At 50.3% G+C, this 16,875-nt stretch overlaps 8 protein-coding genes across 8 annotated transcripts; 3 read left to right on the top strand and 5 right to left on the bottom strand.

The window, feature by feature from the left end:
- Positions 1-202: 202 nt before the first annotated feature.
- On the bottom strand, positions 203-2,017 carry V1518DRAFT_419526 (uncharacterized protein). The gene is made up of 3 exons (XM_066904788.1): positions 1,899-2,017; positions 1,754-1,852; positions 203-1,702 (listed from the first exon to the last, which is right to left on the bottom strand). Exons 1-3 carry the CDS (start codon positions 1,939-1,941, stop codon positions 399-401), a joined length of 1,446 nt encoding a protein of 481 aa, XP_066758439.1. The 5' UTR covers positions 1,942-2,017; the 3' UTR covers positions 203-398.
- A 179-nt stretch (positions 2,018-2,196) lies between these two features.
- V1518DRAFT_375554 (alkaline-phosphatase-like protein) lies at positions 2,197-4,272 on the top strand (the record flags this gene model as incomplete). The annotated part of the gene is made up of 2 exons (XM_066901508.1): positions 2,197-2,526; positions 2,581-4,272. 2 exons carry the CDS (start codon positions 2,197-2,199, stop codon positions 4,270-4,272), a joined length of 2,022 nt encoding a protein of 673 aa, XP_066758438.1.
- Positions 4,273-5,290: 1,018 nt separating this feature from the next.
- On the bottom strand, positions 5,291-7,272 carry V1518DRAFT_438559 (thiamine diphosphate-binding protein; the record flags this gene model as incomplete). The annotated part of the gene is made up of 6 exons (XM_066906364.1): positions 5,291-5,341; positions 5,396-5,524; positions 5,584-5,819; positions 5,872-6,895; positions 6,955-7,110; positions 7,171-7,272. 6 exons carry the CDS (start codon positions 7,270-7,272, stop codon positions 5,291-5,293), a joined length of 1,698 nt encoding a protein of 565 aa, XP_066758437.1.
- A 116-nt stretch (positions 7,273-7,388) lies between these two features.
- V1518DRAFT_332166 (guanine nucleotide exchange factor) lies at positions 7,389-9,305 on the bottom strand. The gene is made up of 7 exons (XM_066901172.1): positions 9,050-9,305; positions 8,917-8,993; positions 8,715-8,867; positions 8,548-8,661; positions 7,937-8,492; positions 7,653-7,887; positions 7,389-7,590 (listed from the first exon to the last, which is right to left on the bottom strand). Exons 1-7 carry the CDS (start codon positions 9,150-9,152, stop codon positions 7,506-7,508), a joined length of 1,323 nt encoding a protein of 440 aa, XP_066758436.1. The 5' UTR covers positions 9,153-9,305; the 3' UTR covers positions 7,389-7,505.
- A 110-nt stretch (positions 9,306-9,415) lies between these two features.
- On the top strand, positions 9,416-11,664 carry V1518DRAFT_375451 (P-loop containing nucleoside triphosphate hydrolase protein; the record flags this gene model as incomplete). Its single annotated transcript, XM_066901503.1, has 5 exons — positions 9,416-9,688; positions 9,741-9,940; positions 9,991-10,198; positions 10,251-11,445; positions 11,498-11,664. 5 exons carry the CDS (start codon positions 9,416-9,418, stop codon positions 11,662-11,664), a joined length of 2,043 nt encoding a protein of 680 aa, XP_066758435.1.
- On the bottom strand, positions 11,656-12,575 carry V1518DRAFT_419512 (uncharacterized protein). Its single transcript, XM_066904787.1, has 5 exons — positions 12,227-12,575; positions 12,152-12,163; positions 11,983-12,090; positions 11,828-11,930; positions 11,656-11,769 (listed from the first exon to the last, which is right to left on the bottom strand). The coding sequence occupies exons 1-5, from the start codon at positions 12,266-12,268 to the stop codon at positions 11,732-11,734; spliced, it is 303 nt and encodes a 100-aa protein (XP_066758434.1). The 5' UTR covers positions 12,269-12,575; the 3' UTR covers positions 11,656-11,731.
- A 244-nt stretch (positions 12,576-12,819) lies between these two features.
- V1518DRAFT_331946 (ras family-domain-containing protein) lies at positions 12,820-14,344 on the top strand. The gene is made up of 8 exons (XM_066901171.1): positions 12,820-13,005; positions 13,160-13,179; positions 13,262-13,288; positions 13,353-13,450; positions 13,507-13,600; positions 13,661-13,783; positions 13,842-14,186; positions 14,242-14,344. Exons 1-7 carry the CDS (start codon positions 12,945-12,947, stop codon positions 14,052-14,054), a joined length of 636 nt encoding a protein of 211 aa, XP_066758433.1. The 5' UTR covers positions 12,820-12,944; the 3' UTR covers positions 14,055-14,186; positions 14,242-14,344.
- Positions 14,345-14,419: 75 nt separating this feature from the next.
- Positions 14,420-16,685, bottom strand: V1518DRAFT_419505 (kinase-like domain-containing protein). The gene is made up of 2 exons (XM_066904786.1): positions 16,532-16,685; positions 14,420-16,473 (listed from the first exon to the last, which is right to left on the bottom strand). Exons 1-2 carry the CDS (start codon positions 16,570-16,572, stop codon positions 14,580-14,582), a joined length of 1,935 nt encoding a protein of 644 aa, XP_066758432.1. The 5' UTR covers positions 16,573-16,685; the 3' UTR covers positions 14,420-14,579.
- Positions 16,686-16,875: the final 190 nt, after the last annotated feature.

The raw sequence follows: 16,875 nt of genomic DNA, 5'->3' as shown, positions 1-16,875 counted from the left end.
TTTAGGCGCGTTTAGTACATATGGCAGGTGCGAAAGGCGGGCTACGTATGAGGTCCTCCATAAACGAGCGCGCCGCGTTTAGCATGACATCTCAGACTCGCCGCACTCTACGGGCTCCTATAGCCACTTCCGGCGCCAAGTCACAGGTTACAGGAACGTGATTTCTACGGCCAATGGTTCTTGGTGCCAGGCGGAAGCGGTGCACAATACTGTAACTAGCATTCATTATCCATCTAATGTTGTACAAACAAGGCCCTGCCTTTGCAGATATCGAAGACGTGGTATGATACACAACCAAGCAGTTCAAACAAACGCCACCAAGCAACAGATGGCTCCTATATCCTCGGAGCAGCCGGCACAGAGAAAACAGAAGAGCACACAGAAGCAGCAAAACAAGCTCAGAACTTGATATACTCGTGATCACCATCAAAGTTGTCGCCGTCGCTGTCTTCTTCAAACATGTCGGAATCAAACTCAACATGCTCTTCGTCCTCGTCCGCGTCGTCCATCATATGGTCGTCTTCGTCATCAGACATCTCGTCGTCGCCCTCTTCCACGCCTTGCTCGTCCTGTTTCAAATGCTCCTTAAGCTCGCTCAGCACGTCATTGTCTATCACAATATGATCTGTAGGCTGCACGTCGTCGACAAAAACCGAACTCTCGTCCTCGGTTCCGTCAATTACGTGCCGTCCCGCGCCGGCACGGAAGACGTGCTGGAGTTTACACTTGCCCAGTTCGGCCTTGCTGCACTTGCCTGTTGCTTCAAACTCGGGACATTCAAATACATGCCGTTCCTTGCACTCCGCGCCCTTGTCGCAGTATCCCGTCGTAGCAAAGGTTTTGCATATCTTCGCGTCCGGCGGTGGTCGCACGTGGCTATACTTGCAATTCGCATTCGAACAGTAGCCGCGTTGGAAGTGCACGCACAGCGGCGAGTTATTCGGTGTCGCGGTGTGTGACAAGTCGCACGCGAGATTCTTGCACTTGCCCTGCAGGAACAGCGGGCATATCCGCACATGTGTAGGGGAATGTGTGTATGGACACGATAAACCGCGCGCACATTGTCCAGTCATTGTGAAAAACTTGCACGGGATATCGAGCATCTTGCGTTCGCGCCTTTTGGACTGAATCGCGCCCTTGCGATACAAATTACCGTTCTTGCTCCGTAGGAAAGTGATTCCGCTCACTATCGCCTTCCGAGGCGCAGCTATATCCTCGCCGCCAACTTGCGTCATAATCCCAGTATCTGAAGTCGTGAAGCGAGTCAATTTGCTGCCGCCCTTGCCGACCTTGTACTTGACGCCGTCAATCTCGACAAATTCTTGCGTGCCGACAGAGCTCCTTGCGCGCCGCGCCTCGTCCTTCCGTAGTTTTTCTGCTATGGTGCTCTTCTTGCGAAGCTGCTTCTTCGCAAGCCGAGTTTGTTCAATAGCTTTGGCGCGAGCTTGAGCGATTTCGGGGTACACCGAGGTATTGATGAGCTGCATATGGCGGTCGCGCTTCTTGACGAAGAATTGTATTGGCGGCTGAGGTGTAGTGCCGTCCACATCTGTCGGCATGGATGTTCCGGAGCCAGATGTACCATCTACACCTCCTTGCTGTGCTGGTGGCGTTGATGTGTTCAAAACGAGAGTCCGATTTCTATGAGTCGGGGCCCGCGGCGCCCGATACCGCGAGTACGACGCTCCTCCTCGTCCGCGGCCTGGAAAATCAATAATCTGGCTCGGAGAATCGCGTAAAACAGGATCAATACCTCGTTGGTTCTGGTATTCCGGGACGTAGTACGGCGCATAAGAATGCGCTGCTGCGCTCGACTCGTTGTTGGTGTTATTTTTGTGTCGATTGATGGCACCTGCCGGCGTTAGTAGTGAACCACGAGTAAAACAATCTCACAGTACCTGTTAATGCGGCGATCTGTCGACGCAGCTCTGCTTCCGACATGGTTGTTGCCGCAGACGAGTGTCGAAGTGGCAAAGTGTGTGGACTTGAAGTGCTGGAGAGAACCGCGCTTCCGTCATGACGTTTATCGCCACGATGTACGCATGGTTGCGATGCTGCGGCATCTGCGGCACAAATGGAGTACTGCGCCGCTGTTGTGCTCCACGTGACAATGGCGGCTGTGTGGACCTTGCATCGTGAGCTCGCCACGTCCAGCGCTCGTCTGTCACTGTCGGCCGCAGCACAGCGAACAGTGGAATGGCCGAGCATGGAGCGTTCGAGAAGCGGCGGGACTCGTTCACGAGTCAGGACTTGGAGGAGGAAGACATCACCGGTTCGTATGACCCGCGTTCGTTAGAGTCCGACCGCGAGATTCTGCTCCGGCATGACGCCCAGGAGATGATGATCGCCAACGTGCTCAACCGCAAGTCCGCGCTCAAGAAGCGGATCCAGGAGGCGACCAGCCCGCGGGAAGACAAGCGCGCGCAGTATAAGCAACTGCTACCGGGCACACCGCGTAACGATGGCGAGAGCGACTCCGAGACGGAGATTGATGCGGAGGCGTTGCTGAAGCATCTGAAGAAGAAAGTAGGTCATATTTGCGACATCACGTCGAGATATCTGCTTGCTAATGGCGTGTAGCAACGACGAATTGCGTGTGTCAAGACGTGTTTCTTCTTCGTGCTATGTGCGCTGGTCGTCAGCATTGTCGGATTCGCGGGCTACGTCGCGTTCATCAAGCGCAAGTTCGGCTTGACTAACCTGAACCCGTGGGGCACCTCGACGACAAACTCAACAGAGTCGTCAACCGAGACCGGCTTCTCCACGACGATTCCTACTGTCAAGACCGTACTCTCCAACGGCACACACGAATTCCATCCCACCACAATCTACATCTCGCTCGACGGCTTCCGGCCGGACTATCTCACGCCGGAGTACACCCCTTCAATGTGGGAGATGTACACGACTGAGTACAGCGCGCCGTACATGTTCCCCTCATTTCCCTCAGTCACCTTTCCGAACCATTACACAATGGTCACCGGCCTGTACCCTTCGAGTCATGGCATCGTGGGCAACCGGTTCTGGGACCCAGAGCTACAAGAAGAGTTCAACTACCACTCCGCGGACGCGATGGACTCCAAGTGGTGGAAAGGCGAGCCGATTTGGGTTACCGCGAGCAAGAACGATATCAAGACCGGCATTCACATGTGGCCCGGCAGCGAAGCACCGTGGGGTGATTACGAGCCCGAGTACGTGGATAAGTTCAACAAGTCGGAGACGCTACAACGCAAGGCGCAACGGGTTCTTGGATGGTTGGATATGGATGTGGATACTAGGCCGGAGCTCATTCTCGCCTACGTGCCGACCATTGATACCCTCGGACATCGGTATGGTACGCTCGGTCCTGAAATTGATGGCGGATTGCAGTATATTGATGACATGATTGCCAACATTTTGGATGGCATTCATTCAAGGAATCTGTCCTCAATTGTGAACGTTATCATCGTATCCGACCATGGCATGGCGTCTACGTCGAACGACCGAATTATCTTTATGGACGACTTCATCTCGCCAGCCGCCGTTGAGCATATTGATGGCTGGCCACTCTTCGGGTTACGGCCGTATGAATACAACACCACGCTCCAGATTTTCGCGGAAGTCCAACAATCGCGCGTCATTACGCAGATCGAGGGCGGCGAGGAGGCAGACGATCTTGATCACTGGAGTCTCTACACACGCGACAATATGCCGGAGGAATGGCATTTTGGCGGCACCTCCGGTGGACAGTATCAATATCGCATTGCCGACGTCTGGATGATCCCCGAGGCTGGTTGGTCTATCACAACGCATTCGACCTTCGCGAAGCAGAATTACGACTACCATCCGAAGGGCGTCCACGGGTACAACAACACCCACCCGCTGATGCGTGCTCTGTTCTTAGCGACCGGACCTAGTTTCCCCTCAGGTTTGCAGGTTGAGCCGTTTTACAACACGGAGCTTTACGAAGTTGTCTGCGGCACACTGAACATCACTGCGGCGCCGAATAACGGTACGCTGCATGGTCGTCTGGATCTGCTGCCGGAAGGATGGATGGATCCGGTGCAGTTCCCGATGTACGAGCCCGACTATGTACCGTCGTCCGCTGTTCCTTCCGCAACCGCTACGTTCTTCCCGTCTTTGACTGTCGCGGAAATCCTGTCCTCAGCAACGGGAACAGCGACTGACATGCCTGACGATGACGAGCTCGCATATTTCCGGCAAAAACTGGATAACTTGACAGATAGCATCAACGATATCCTGGATAATATGGACGCCGATACAATCAGTAAGTAGATATTATTCTGCAAACTTAACTTCCTTTTAAGTGATTGAGGAACCAAAGAGGATGGACATGATAGACTGGGTTTTTGCTAGCGATATATGATTGCGAATTAACGTACCTTGGAGTTCTTTTTATTGCCCTTGTATTTTATGTAATTACATTGTAAGGACGAGATCTAAATCGCGGTGTAGTGCTGTCAACGACAACGCGATCAGTAAGCTTAACAGCTTCAGAATCGCTCGACCCAAACAATACCTCCCGAATGAGACTAATCCACCCACTGACAGGACCCACCAAATCTATCAGCCCGAATTCCACTTGATAAATTGGCCATAGCAGAAGCACCGATTAGCTCGGAGCTGACGGTAGTTCTCCTTCAACCTGCTTCAACTGGCACAGATCGCCGGCCAGTATCAAATACCTCTCTCGCGAATATCCAAAGTCTCCTGCTAGCTGCGTACATGGTACCAACGTCTGATCCGTTCTCGGATTTACAGCCAGTTGGCCGGTGAAATGTCTAGCACGTAGTTATCCAATTAGCGGATGTGGTATGCAGGCCGCCGCAATTGAAGGCAGCAACGAGGATTGAGATTGGAATTGCAAAGGAGCGGAGGCGAGAGTGGGTGCTTGCGCAGGTTGTTTACTACTTAATCAGCAGGTGCGATCATAACAAGCAACTTCTACGAACACGCGCTTGCAGGACCACAATCAGGACGCCCACGGAGTTTAGGCCCAACTAGCGATATTTGGGATGAGATGTGTGACAAGGGCCCGCTCCGTCCGTACCCCGCCAACCAGCAAGCTATCTGATCAGTGGATTGCAGCACAGCGTAGGCGAAACAGGCATACTCGTGCTTTCAATTAGCCTTAAGTTAGGAGATTGTTTGTAGCAGCTCTCGGATCTTGTTCACGAGATCTGCTTTTACACACGTAGGCTATACTTCTATGAATATGCAAAGGAATCGTCTTTTCATCAATACAGCCCGCAGTACATATTCTTCATACCATAAGCCTAACAAAATGAATGTTTTACAACTTCGACGTTGGCGACTTCTTTGTGCTCGCAAGCCAGCCAAATTCCTACATGTTGTCAGTATATAATCGAATAGGCAAGAAGAAGAAATGAGAACTCACCAGCTTGGTCTTCGCACCAGGATCTATGATGATGTTCACGACTGCCACCTTCTTGCAAGTGAGAGCAGTCACGGCGGCAGCATGGAGTTCCTCAGACGTTCGGACGGTAAAACCAAGTCCACCGCAAGCCTTTACATCAAGATTAACTCTGAACTCTTCACCACTTAGAACTAATAACAACTACATACTTCAGCAATCAAGTCGTACCGAGTCTCGAATCCCAACGCAGTGCTAGGTAGAGGCTTCTCAGCCACTGTGCTGTAAGCAATCGGCTCGACACCATGATAAACACCGCTGTTGTTCATGACGAAGATCGCAAGCGGGATGTCTGATCGCGCAGCAGTCTCGATTTCCATAGCGGAGAATCCGAACGCTGAATCACCCTCAATGCAGACTGGCAGGTGATCAGGAACCGCAACGGCAGCTAGTAGATAGTCAGCAAATATTTGGTGCGAGTTCTGTACGGGTATACATACCTGCAATAGCGTACCCGATACCGACGCCCATGGTAGCCATGGTGCCAGCATCCAACTTCTGACGGGGCTCCTCAACGTCAAAAGCGCTTCGTGCAATGTCCATTGTATTTGCTCCCTCTGAGACATAGATCGCTTTCGTCCGTGTTTCCTTGACAGCTTCTTTGATAATTTTGTATGAGTGCTGATATGTCAACGGCATCGTGACCACGTCAGCCTTCTTGACACTCGCAGCGATGTTCTTCTCTTTTGAAGCAATCAGCGCTGGTGAGATGTTTGTGAATTTGTAGCCTCTCAACTCCTGTTCAAGCTGTTTGACAACGAGGTTGATATCGCCAACAAGACCGTACTCGATATTCTCCGTGTTGTTGGTTCCAATCTCCTCGCTGGCCATGTCAACCTGGATGATTTTCACATCTGGGTTGAACTTTGGCGCCTCGCCGTAGTGTAGAATCCAGTTCAGGCGACCACCGAGCAGAAGAATAACATCTGCACTCTTCAGCACCGCACTGCGAGCAGCAGCGAAGTTCAAGTCTGAAGAATCGGGAACGACACCTTTACCCATTGGAGTTGGCAAAAATGGAAGACCTGTCCGCGCAATCAAAGATCGAATGGAATCCTCCGCCTGTGCATAAGCAGCACCCTTGCCGATGATAACAAGCGGCGACTTTGCAGACATCAGAAGCGCAGCCACCTTCTTGACGCGGTATGAGTCAGCAGCCGCTTTGGGAGCGGGTAGACTCTCAAACAGCTTCTGGGTCTCAGAGAGCTGGACGGTGCCCTGGATGAAGTCCGCAGGCAGATCGACATATGTCGGTCCGGGCCGACCGAAATAGGCGGTTCTGTATGCCTTCTCGATCGTTGACGGCAGTAAACTCAAAGACGGCGGTCGGGCAGAAAACTTGGTAAGCGGTGCTAATGTTGCCACCTGGTCGATTTCCTGGAATGCACCTTTGTACACTTGGTGAGACTCCGAGGAGCCGGCGAGTAGCAGGAGAGGAAAGAAGTTGTGGGCGGAGTTGCCGATCTGATAGAATTTGTCAACGTCACTGACTTTAAAAGAAATATCACAAAGTTAGTACATACGCCCGCAATTGCGTGTAGAACGCCAGGTCCCCCAACGACGAGACAGACACCGGGCATGCCGGTCAGGTAGCCATAGGCGGTCGCGGCATACGACGCCGACTGCTCGTTTCTGAAGCTGATGAAGCGGATACCCCTGCCAATGCAGGCGTCGGCGACCTGAATCATGTCATTATCAGCTCAGATAATAAAGGAAAAGCGCAAAGTGAGCGCCCGTACTTCGATCACAGGGATGCCGACGATGCCGAATACCACACGGACGCCGAGGTCGTAGAGCGAGTTCGCGATGAGCGCAGCGCCGGTGATGGTATTACTGCTCATTATGCGAAAGCCGAGACGAAAAGCGGGATTAGGCGCGTTCGCAAGAGCAGGCTTGGGTAATATTAAGCGTATGGAGGAGGAGTACAGTGGATGCAGTGGACGTTGCCCGAGTGCCTGCGCTTCCGGGCTCACGTCCGACGCCGACGACGTCACCGGCACGAGTCTCCCGCCCAAAACTCTATTCTCAGCCCGCCCGCAGGGGCTCGTACCCCCCTGAATTTCCCCAGCTTGATCTACTGCCCGACCTCCGCGAACCGACCCGATTCCACCGCTGTCCGCACCGGGTTCTCCACACTGATGACTCCGTTCTGCCGCAGTCTGTTGCAACGCCGCGTTAATTTAGCAGACCACATGTTGGGTTGTAAGCCAACTGTACGCACCTTTCAAACAGAACGAACAACCGCTCCGCCTCCAATTCTTTCTCTTCGTCTGTCATCTCATCCAGCCGGGGACTACTATCTTCGGCATCCAGGCGCTGGCCAGTGACTGGATTTACGTCTCCACTTGGTGCACTCTGTTTGTTCTCGTACATGATATCCTCTGGAATCGGGATGTCGTGACTCACTAGATACCCAGAAGCGTAGCCAATGCCGATATTGTGGACAAATTTGCGCACTGCAAAACAATTAGACTTAGCATGTGCAACCATCAAAATTGTACACACCATCTCTGTCACTCATATCGAATAGCAACTGATACACCAGCTCCTTGCTGTTTGGAAACAGCGGATCAGTCGTGATTCGCAATAGCTGCGATGGCAGACGTGACGACGCGCCAAGAGGAAGATCACGGTCGTCATCCGTTGAAAGAAGTCGATCTTTAAAATACTGCTGGACATCTGTGTTTGCTGTGCTGTCATAAATGTTGAGTATTAGGCCCAGAAGAGGCGCAATAGCATCGTCTGCAGAAGAAGACCTCAGCGCGTCGTCTAGGACATCGATGTATACAGAGACTATCTTCGTCGCCGCATCGTGGGCAATGTAGACTGTCTCCTCATACGGTAATTTAAACAAGCATGTCACAACGGATGAAAGCGGCGGCGTGAATCGCCGTGGAAGTGCTACGGAAATCGCGACCAACAGCTGCGGAATATCGTCGACCAACAGAGCCGGCAGGTCCAGCGCAAACAATAGAATATTGAAGAGAAGTTTGCAAGTCTCCGTCAAAGCAAACAAAGAAGCATCGTCAAACTGTGCGCGGCATGAGTATATCCGCAGACGCTGCAATATCCTGTTAGCCCGGTGCTCCTGAAGGCTAACGATATATAGTTCGAACCTGGGTCATATATTCGAGCAGACAAGACAAACTCGCGTCGTCGTAATTCCGCGGAGCTGCGGTCATAAAAAATAGCACTCTACTAGCAGCAGCCTCTGTTGTGTCGGTGATACTCTGTACGTAGATTTAGCCAGTGCCTAACTCAACCAACGACGTGTTCATCGTACATTGAGCTCGCCGAGCATGATCGAAAATATCGAGTCGACCGTTCTGAGACTCGGAGCAAAGAGCATAGCGTTTGCAATAATTTTAAATATCTCAGGTCGTAAGTTATTGTCGTTATATTTTGAATCGTTCAATCGCAGGAGCATATTCAAAGCCTTTGTATTGTTAGTTCTCAGTTATGGAGAACTCACAGTCTAGACTAACCTCCTCTGACAATATCGAATTACTGATTTCCGGATTGTGACAAAGCTCTTTTAATAAGCGCACAGTCGTGTATAGTTCTAGACATACGCTATTAGCAGTAGTATTAAGCGGATCAATCTGTTAAAGCCCCTACCTGTCGTCGTCATCTGAGTCTTGCCAATGGCAAGACCCTCCAGCTGAGAAATCAATTGCTGCGCGCGCTCTGCGCCATCGATCTTCACTAAGTCGAGCGACATGATTCTTTGATACGTGCAAACTGAGGCTTCCAAATATGTAATCGCTTGTACTATAGCCAAATGTCACAACCGCCAAGTACTTGAAAAGCGTCCGGAAATGGGGCGGTCCGTACAGTTGGCGACGACGTCATCCAGAAGGCCAACCACCTCCTTAAGCTTCATCACACTCCCAAAAGTTCAGGGGAACCTCCCACCAATTTCTTCGGGAGCCGATAACAGAACGGGCACCCGCGCACGACTGATCCGTTTATGAGCACCGGACAATGGACCCTTCGACAGAAGTTGTGGCTAAGCTTACGAAACGATTCAAGTCTGCTCTCAGGAAAGAGCGAGAAGAGGATATATCGCAGACACAAGCTCAGATCGCGTCACTTCCTCCCAAAGGACTCGCGCGCCGCGGACTTGCGATTTTGAATGTGGTCGTGTCCGACGTCCGAACAGCACTTGGCGGCACTGCAGAAATTAGCTTGGTGCCAGATAATGCCATATCGCAAGAGATTGACAAAAATATCAGAATCAGGACGGGTGACATTGTGGTGAGTACTGATGGACTCCTGGGCTTTAGTACCATGCTAATCAGACTATCAGGCCGTCGAGCGAATTCCTTCTGCAACAGAGAAGAAATCAAAGATCACAACAACTGCGACCAGTCGAGTGGAAGGAGTTGTCGTGCGCATATCTCAAAAGAGTATACACGTAACTCTCGACGACAAATTCACGGAGAAAGCTATGGCTCTGGACGGTCGTTTGTGGATAGTCAAGCTTGCCAACTCAGTCACATATACAAGGTATGATGAGTCAATAACTATAAGAGCTTATCAAATTAACTTCTGGCTAGAATGGACGAGAATATGGAGGCTCTATCTAAACTGAAGAGTCCTACACGGTTACAAAGTATTGTTCTCGGAGTCACCAAGCCCTCGACACCTACACAACCCGAAAAGGACGTGAAGTGGTTCGATAATTCACTAAATAAGTCGCAAAAACAAGCTGTGTCCAAATCTATCGGAGATAGCGAGGTAACCATCGTACATGGACCACCTGGAGTAAGTACTTGTTGCACAAGCTAATCAATAGAAACTGACGACTGTGTCTTAGACAGGAAAGACGTACACTGTGATTGAGATCATCAGACAATTGGTGGAGCAAGGCAAGCGTGTACTTGTTTGCGGACCGAGTAATATTTCGGTCGATACCATTCTGGAACGATTGCACGGCCTCATTCCGACTACGCAGCTCTTGCGTGTAGGACACCCAGCTCGAATACTTCAATCCACACAACAGCACTCATTAGATTTAATTCTACGTTCCTCAGAACCCGGCCAGATTGTCAAAGATATACGTTCTGAGATTGACGACTCATTTATGAAGCTGAAGAAGGCGAGATCAGGATATGAAAGATCAGAGATATACAAAAACATCAAGCTATTACGCAAGGAATATAGGTTGCGTGAGCGAAAGGCTCTCACACAGCTACTAACTCAGGCCACCGTGATCGCCAGCACTTTGCATGGAGCCGGCAGTACATTTCTGTCGGCCATACAGTTTAATACCATCATTATAGACGAGGTTTCGCAAAGTTTAGAACCGCAGTGCTGGATTCCGCTGCTAGCACATCCAGAAGCTGAACGATTGATCATTGCAGGAGACAATAAGCAGCTTCCGCCGACAATCAAGTTCGCGAACAATGAGCAAGTACTGGGAACGACGCTGTTCGACCGACTTGAGTCCCTGCATGGCGAGAAAGTCAAAACATTGTTGAATGTTCAGTACCGCATGAATACTAAAATCATGGATTATCCTTCAAAAGCTATGTATAACGGCGAATTGACAGCCGCAAAGTCAGTGGCTGATCAAACCCTGGCGGATCTCGAATATATAGAACAGACTGAGGATACAGAAGTTCAGGTTCTGTGGATAGATACACAAGGCGGTGATTTTAACGAAAGTGTCAGCGACGAGGGTTCAAACATGAATGCCGACTCAACAAGCAAATCTAACGATCTCGAAGCGTGGATAGTCATAGAACAGATATCAAACTTGCTGAATTGCGGCGTCAAATTATCAGATATCGGCGTGATCTCTCCGTACAACGCCCAGGTCGCACTAATATCTCAGAGATTTGAGGCATTCTCTGAGAGGAGTAAGCTGGATATCGGCAAAGAAGAAATTCTAGAAATTTCATCAGTCGATGGCTTTCAAGGACGAGAGAAGGAAGCCATTATTATATCAATGGTGCGCAGCAACGATTCCGGCAAGGTTGGATTCTTGAAGGACGACAGACGGCTGAATGGTGTGCTACTTTGTTTCAGCATTTGTGCTGCCGAGTGCTAACTTTTTTGTAGTCGCGATGACAAGACCTCGGCGATATCTCTGCGTGATTGGAGACAGCGAGACATTATCCCGCGGTTCCAAGTTCTTGAAGAACTGGGTTGACTGGGCGATGGACAATGCGGAAATCCAGTATCCAGATGTTGGGGATACTCTCGAGCTAGCTATGCGATGTTCATGAAGTCATGCGAACAAGAAATTATAGGTGTATTATACAGTATTGTTGCTCACAAATGCTACTGGTACACTCATCGCGTATTAGTCTTCGCAGCCTGAGCTGACGCCTCTGTGACTCAGGTTAGATGTCATAGATGTCACGACAGTGATCCATTGTTGAAACATACCTTTTCGCGTTGCGTCTTCTAGCAGTGTGCTGTCGACAACCGCTGCTGGCAGGTGCACATAGCGCACGACGGAGCCACGAATGAACACGTTCTTGACAGCGGACTGGACATGAATTAGAAACTTCAACAACTAGAAACAATCGAGGAGAGCGCACCAGATGAGGGTACTTGATTTCGTCAAGAACGGAGATGTCGTCGAGCTTAATGTTGAGGAACTGGTCGACTGATTTTAGGGTCCCCCTGATGGACATATCATTTTTCAGCTTGAGCAAGCACGTTAGAATCATGCAATCTTCGAACAGGTAAGAACGGACACTTGCGAACCTCGACGATAACCTGTAAAATGCAATCCAACATTAGCAAGGCGGATCGTACCCATAGAATCCAGCGAGAACGTACCTGCTCATCTATGAGCGTTTTGAAAAAAGAAAAAAACAGCATCCTGAAGACGCGTGAGCAGAACAGTGGCAATTAACCGTGTGAAAGGACAGTCGTCATCCGCTGTGTACGTGGAGTGAGGACTGCAGTGTCTGACGTTGGGTCTTTCAAACTCGATGGGCCAACCTCGGCGAACAGAAATAAGGTTGTCGTAGAAGTTAATCCACGCACGTGATTGCTACTATTCGCGCAAGAATCACAGCGCCATGGTTCTACGTGTCTTGAGTAATGATAGTAGCATGGCGTGTGGTTACAGCGCAGACTAGAGAAGACCGGGTGCTGGAGCGTACCTGCTTGGATGACGTTGACGATATGCAGAGCGGCCAGCGTCGGTCACGCAGTGGTGCAATTATGGCGCAAGTGCGCAATTATTGCTGGCACTGCGAGGTGGCTGGAGACCGGCGCGTACATCACAGGCCGGGCGGGTGACTGAGCACCAGGACTAGCCCTACAGCGGGGGTACAGATGCAGCTGCAGTTCTGGGCGCCAAACCCGCCGCAGCTTGTTCGCACGCCGACTTCCACCACGTCCGCGACAGCCTCTGACCGGTAAGCCACCATCTCCCGCGCCGCCTGTTCACCGTCCCACGCCCTCCATCCTCCGCTCCCCGTCTCGACTTATCGTCCGGTGTGCTTCGCCCCATTTTCCAGAGCTCAGTCTTTCTCCGTTCGTGCTCGAAATGGCCGGCGTCCGCGACTCCTCCTCCACCAAGTTTGCCCAGTTCAAGCTGGTTCTCCTCGGTAAGTCCGCTCAGCGCGTGGCACGTCGCTTCACTCTGTGGTACTGTCGACGCGCCGTTATACCTAGATGGAGCATGTGGATGAGATTTTTTTTGCCACTTTGAGTGCTTGCGTGATCAACTTTGTGCGTCTGCTAACAATATCTTGCGCATAGGAGAGTCCGCTGTCGGAAAGGTGTGTCACGCTCGCGACCCAACTTCCTTATCTTTGTAACACGTTGTCGTGTTATCTATTCTAACACTTTTTGATGCAACAGAGTTCTCTGGTTCTGCGGTTTGTCAAGGTACTACTTATCTTGTCTCTGGAAAGATGCAGCACGATCAAGGACTAACGCAAGTCGGCTGTAGGATCAATTTGACGACTACCGAGAATCGACTATTGGCGCTGCCTTCCTCACTCAAACTATCGCTCTAGATGATTCAACTACAGTAAAGTTTGAGATCTGGTAAATATCGCTCGTTGTTCGGTTCATATCGCGACGATCCACTAACCGATCCACAGGGACACTGCTGGACAGGAGCGATACAAATCACTTGCGCCGATGTATTACCGAAACGCGAACTGTGCCGTCGTTGTTTATGATATCACTCAAGCTGTGCGTTGTTCTCTTGGTTTCCTATTAAAGTACAATGAGTTAGTTAACTTGTCTCTCCAGGCATCGCTAGACAAGGCCAAGTCATGGGTTAAGGAGCTTCAGAGACAGGCAAACGAGAACATCATCATTGCACTTGCGGGAAACAAGCTTGATCTCGAGGCTAAGCGACAGGTTGATAAATCGGTAGGTCTCCTCTGTTGTCCGCATCGCGCGCGCTCTCGCTAATCGCCATTTCCCTCAGGTCGCTGAGGCCTACGCACAGGAGTGCGGCCTTCTATTTTTTGAGACCTCGGCAAAGAGCGGTGAAAACGTTACCGAACTGTTCACCGCCATCGCCAAAGCCCTTCCGCTTGAGACAGCCTCTACCCGACAACGCGCAACCCCTAAGGGTGTCGACATCACCCGGCCGAGCCGGCGGGCCCCTGCCGCGAGTGGTGGCGGCTGCACATGCTAAAGAGAATTCGCGGTCGCAAATAACTTTTCATCAATAACAGACATAACATTTCTGTATTCATTAAATCTTCAACACGATATGGCTAAGAAGAAGAGTGATCAGCATAGTGAGTCGAAATCAATCATGCTGAAGGTGGAACTTTTAAAATTGGTGCAATACTGGAAGGACAATGTAACTCACCCGCCAGTGCGAGCTCCTTGTCTCCTTATGTTGCGTCTACGGCGGAAGGGGGGGAGATTTGGAAATGTGAGACAAGATATTATCACTCGACGGCAGATGGTTTCGTTTTCTCTCATGTGCGGGAGTGGCGGAAGTAGTTTGTACTCAGACTCTGTCTTTGTCCCTTTTTTCCTAATTATTTGTGGCAGTGGTGTTACTTCATGTTTTTTGTTTTGCTCGCAATTTCAAACTCGTTAGCTGTCTTTGATTATGCGTCTACCAACCTTTAATATTAGACCTGTCGATTGTTATCCATACTGGCATTGACACTGAATACGGCTAACTAACATAACTAATCATTCCAATTCAAAGATGATCACCCATTTCGAAGTCCCTTGATAATGCATATTTGGCCATGAAGAAGTAGGTCATGTACGATGCTGTGATCGCAACAGCGGCATAAGAACCTATCCATATACAACAAAATATGTGCCAATGCGAAAGAATCCACGAAAGTTTACTCTGTTGCCGACGAGGAGGTAATGGTGGTAGTGGATAAGGTGGTTTAAGAACCGTGAGTTCGCAAGGTGTGTGTCCCGTTTGGTCATGTGCACGATACTCATCTGCAAGAACATTGTGAGGATTCTTGTCCCGTGGTACTGTAAAGATATTTCTTCGCTGTACAGAGGGATCTGAAGCAGATCCCTGTCTCTTCGGGCTATTGCCTGAGAACGAGACTGTTGGTAATGGGGAAGACTTCCTCCTATGCATAGGTACGTTGGCGCCAATGAGATCCAAGAGTTCACTGGAAGATGGCCGATCTTCAGGCCGCGGCGAGAGCAGTTGCGATAGCAGATCGTAGATTTGGGGAGGCAAATCATTTCGGATGCTCGCAACTTTCGCCCTGTCAAATCCCTTCCAACATATGACTTCCTGCTTGAGCTCGTCGAATTCGGTATCAAAGTCGTGAACATACGGTAATTTAGAGAAGCAGAGATAATGTAATATCATGCCCATTGAGAACATGTCGGTTTTGAATGAAAATTCTGAAAACTCGCCAGTGACTACATCTCGGACTAACGTCTCTGGAGCTGAATAACCAACCGTTCCAGTCGCGCCACTTGCAACTCTTCTGGCGCCTTCGCGCTGTCCTTCACCAAAGTCGCTGACAAGAACACGAGGAAGTCCTGGCATTCCGGAATCCGAGTTCAATAGGCAGTTGGACGGCTTGATATCTCTGTGAACAAACCCATTTTGATGTAAATGGTTCAGTCCGGCGGTGATATCGGCAAAGAAAGATCCAATTTCGTCGACAGTCAAGAGTTCGGACTTGTACTTCTTAATCCGCTCCACTGGTGACTTGGCTAATTTTCGCAGCCGCTTCTTCAAATCTGCAGGACCGAGTTTTTCGTGTACTTCGCCCGAACGTTTGCGTACGTATTCTTCTAGAGTGCCGCCATTGCAGTATTCCTGCAAGATGAACACGCAAGGTACACTGGGTCCAAACTGCGTCAAACTCGCACTTTCAAGCCACACGTGGTTGTAACTAACAAGATTGATATGCGTAAGGCGAAGAAGATTAACCTCCGTAAGCACACGCTCTAGCCATTTGTGATCGTCGCCCACGGGGACCTTTTTGCATGCGAAGCGGCCGAGAGAGACGCCATCGAGGACGTGCTCAACGAGGTACACCACGCCGCGACCGCCGCGACCTAGTTCGCCCTCCGCAACAAAAAAGCGTTCAAAATACCCTTGACTGTATGCGGACAGCGAGATGCCTATGCGCCCTGCTCCAGAATCGTGCTCCGCAGATCTCGGAGTTGAATGTGACGACGGCCTAGGACTGTTTGTTGGAGATCCGGCAAGTTCAACTTCGTTCAGCAACCTGAAGTAGTTTGAATGCACAAAAGTGTGATGACCGGTATCGTGGAGAGAAGTTAGGAAATCATCGGTAAGCGCTCCGGTGGGAAATCTGCTGGCGGACGAGCTTTCGCCACAACTTGGACGGCCTGTACCAGGCGAATCGTCTTGGAGCGGCAACCTGGAGCGACCACAATATGGACATGGCGATACAGTTCGACGAGCTCGAGAGGCGATCGGTCCTAGCCTCTGTGATATTTCTGCTGTGCTTTGTGTGCGTCTACCCAGTGGAGCGATGCCGTCATTGTCCGCCGTTGCTTCAATCGGAAGATCGTGATAGAGCGAGAGCTGGCTTGATTGCTCATCATATAAAACAACAGCGCCATGGACTGGGTCATATCTATGAACAGCTCCTTAATACGTAGTGCGCTATGCAAATGAACCAAGGATGATCATACAACACAACGTCCTGCTCATAGTTGTACGGTATGATGGACATTTCGATCACGACACTATAGAAAGTCTAGAAGACCGAGGAAGATAGACACTAAACATAACTATCTGCCGTCTAGAACAGACAGAAATGTACAGTAGCCCAGATCGTGCCACTGCGATGGTCGAATATACTAAAGTTGTCGCCGCATGTGGCCATTCGATCAGTTCGTGATTCACAATTCACAATGCCGTGACTGGATCACGACGAAGAACAAGGTTTAAAGATCGTGCGGCGCATCAGGGAAAGGGGTTCTGTGTTGGTCTTAGTCCGCAAATCTTAATAGTGCGCGTGGCACCAAGCGACGCG

Source organism: Limtongia smithiae (genome assembly GCF_038497785.1).
Source record: "Limtongia smithiae strain NRRL Y-17922 unplaced genomic scaffold V1518scaffold_9, whole genome shotgun sequence".
Taxonomy (NCBI): domain Eukaryota; kingdom Fungi; phylum Ascomycota; class Lipomycetes; order Lipomycetales; family Lipomycetaceae; genus Limtongia; species Limtongia smithiae.
The sequence above is the reverse complement of the archived record's forward strand: the minus strand, read 5'-3'. Positions and strand labels throughout refer to the sequence as shown.

Excerpts from the sequence above, each read along its gene's own strand:
- V1518DRAFT_419526 (XM_066904788.1), bottom strand. The coding sequence starts at position 1,941 with ATGTCGGAAGCAGAGCTGCGTCGACAGATCGCCGCATTAACAG. Across the intron at positions 1,853-1,898 it reads ACAGATCGCCGCATTAACAG|GTGCCATCAATCGACACAAA; the intron begins GTACTGTGAGAT and ends TAACGCCGGCAG. Across the intron at positions 1,703-1,753 it reads GGAATACCAGAACCAACGAG|GCCGCGGACGAGGAGGAGCG; the intron begins GTATTGATCCTG and ends TTGATTTTCCAG.
- V1518DRAFT_332166 (XM_066901172.1), bottom strand. The coding sequence starts at position 9,152 with ATGTCGCTCGACTTAGTGAAGATCGATGGCGCAGAGCGCGCGCAGCAA. Across the intron at positions 7,888-7,936 it reads CGATATGAGTGACAGAGATG|TGCGCAAATTTGTCCACAAT; the intron begins GTGTGTACAATT and ends ATTGTTTTGCAG. Across the intron at positions 7,591-7,652 it reads TTGTTCGTTCTGTTTGAAAG|ACTGCGGCAGAACGGAGTCA; the intron begins GTGCGTACAGTT and ends GCGTTGCAACAG.
- V1518DRAFT_419512 (XM_066904787.1), bottom strand. The coding sequence starts at position 12,268 with ATGCTGTTTTTTTCTTTTTTCAAAACGCTCATAGATGAGCAG. Across the intron at positions 11,931-11,982 it reads AAATCAAGTACCCTCATCTG|TCCGCTGTCAAGAACGTGTT; the intron begins GTGCGCTCTCCT and ends ATTCATGTCCAG. Across the intron at positions 11,770-11,827 it reads AGAAGACGCAACGCGAAAAG|AGGCGTCAGCTCAGGCTGCG; the intron begins GTATGTTTCAAC and ends CCTGAGTCACAG.
- V1518DRAFT_331946 (XM_066901171.1), top strand. The coding sequence starts at position 12,945 with ATGGCCGGCGTCCGCGACTCCTCCTCCACCAAGTTTGCCCAGTTCAAG. Across the intron at positions 13,289-13,352 it reads TGGTTCTGCGGTTTGTCAAG|GATCAATTTGACGACTACCG; the intron begins GTACTACTTATC and ends AGTCGGCTGTAG. Across the intron at positions 13,601-13,660 it reads TTTATGATATCACTCAAGCT|GCATCGCTAGACAAGGCCAA; the intron begins GTGCGTTGTTCT and ends TTGTCTCTCCAG.
- V1518DRAFT_419505 (XM_066904786.1), bottom strand. The coding sequence starts at position 16,572 with ATGTCCATCATACCGTACAACTATGAGCAGGACGTTGTGTT. Across the intron at positions 16,474-16,531 it reads TATGAGCAGGACGTTGTGTT|ATATGACCCAGTCCATGGCG; the intron begins GTATGATCATCC and ends AGCTGTTCATAG.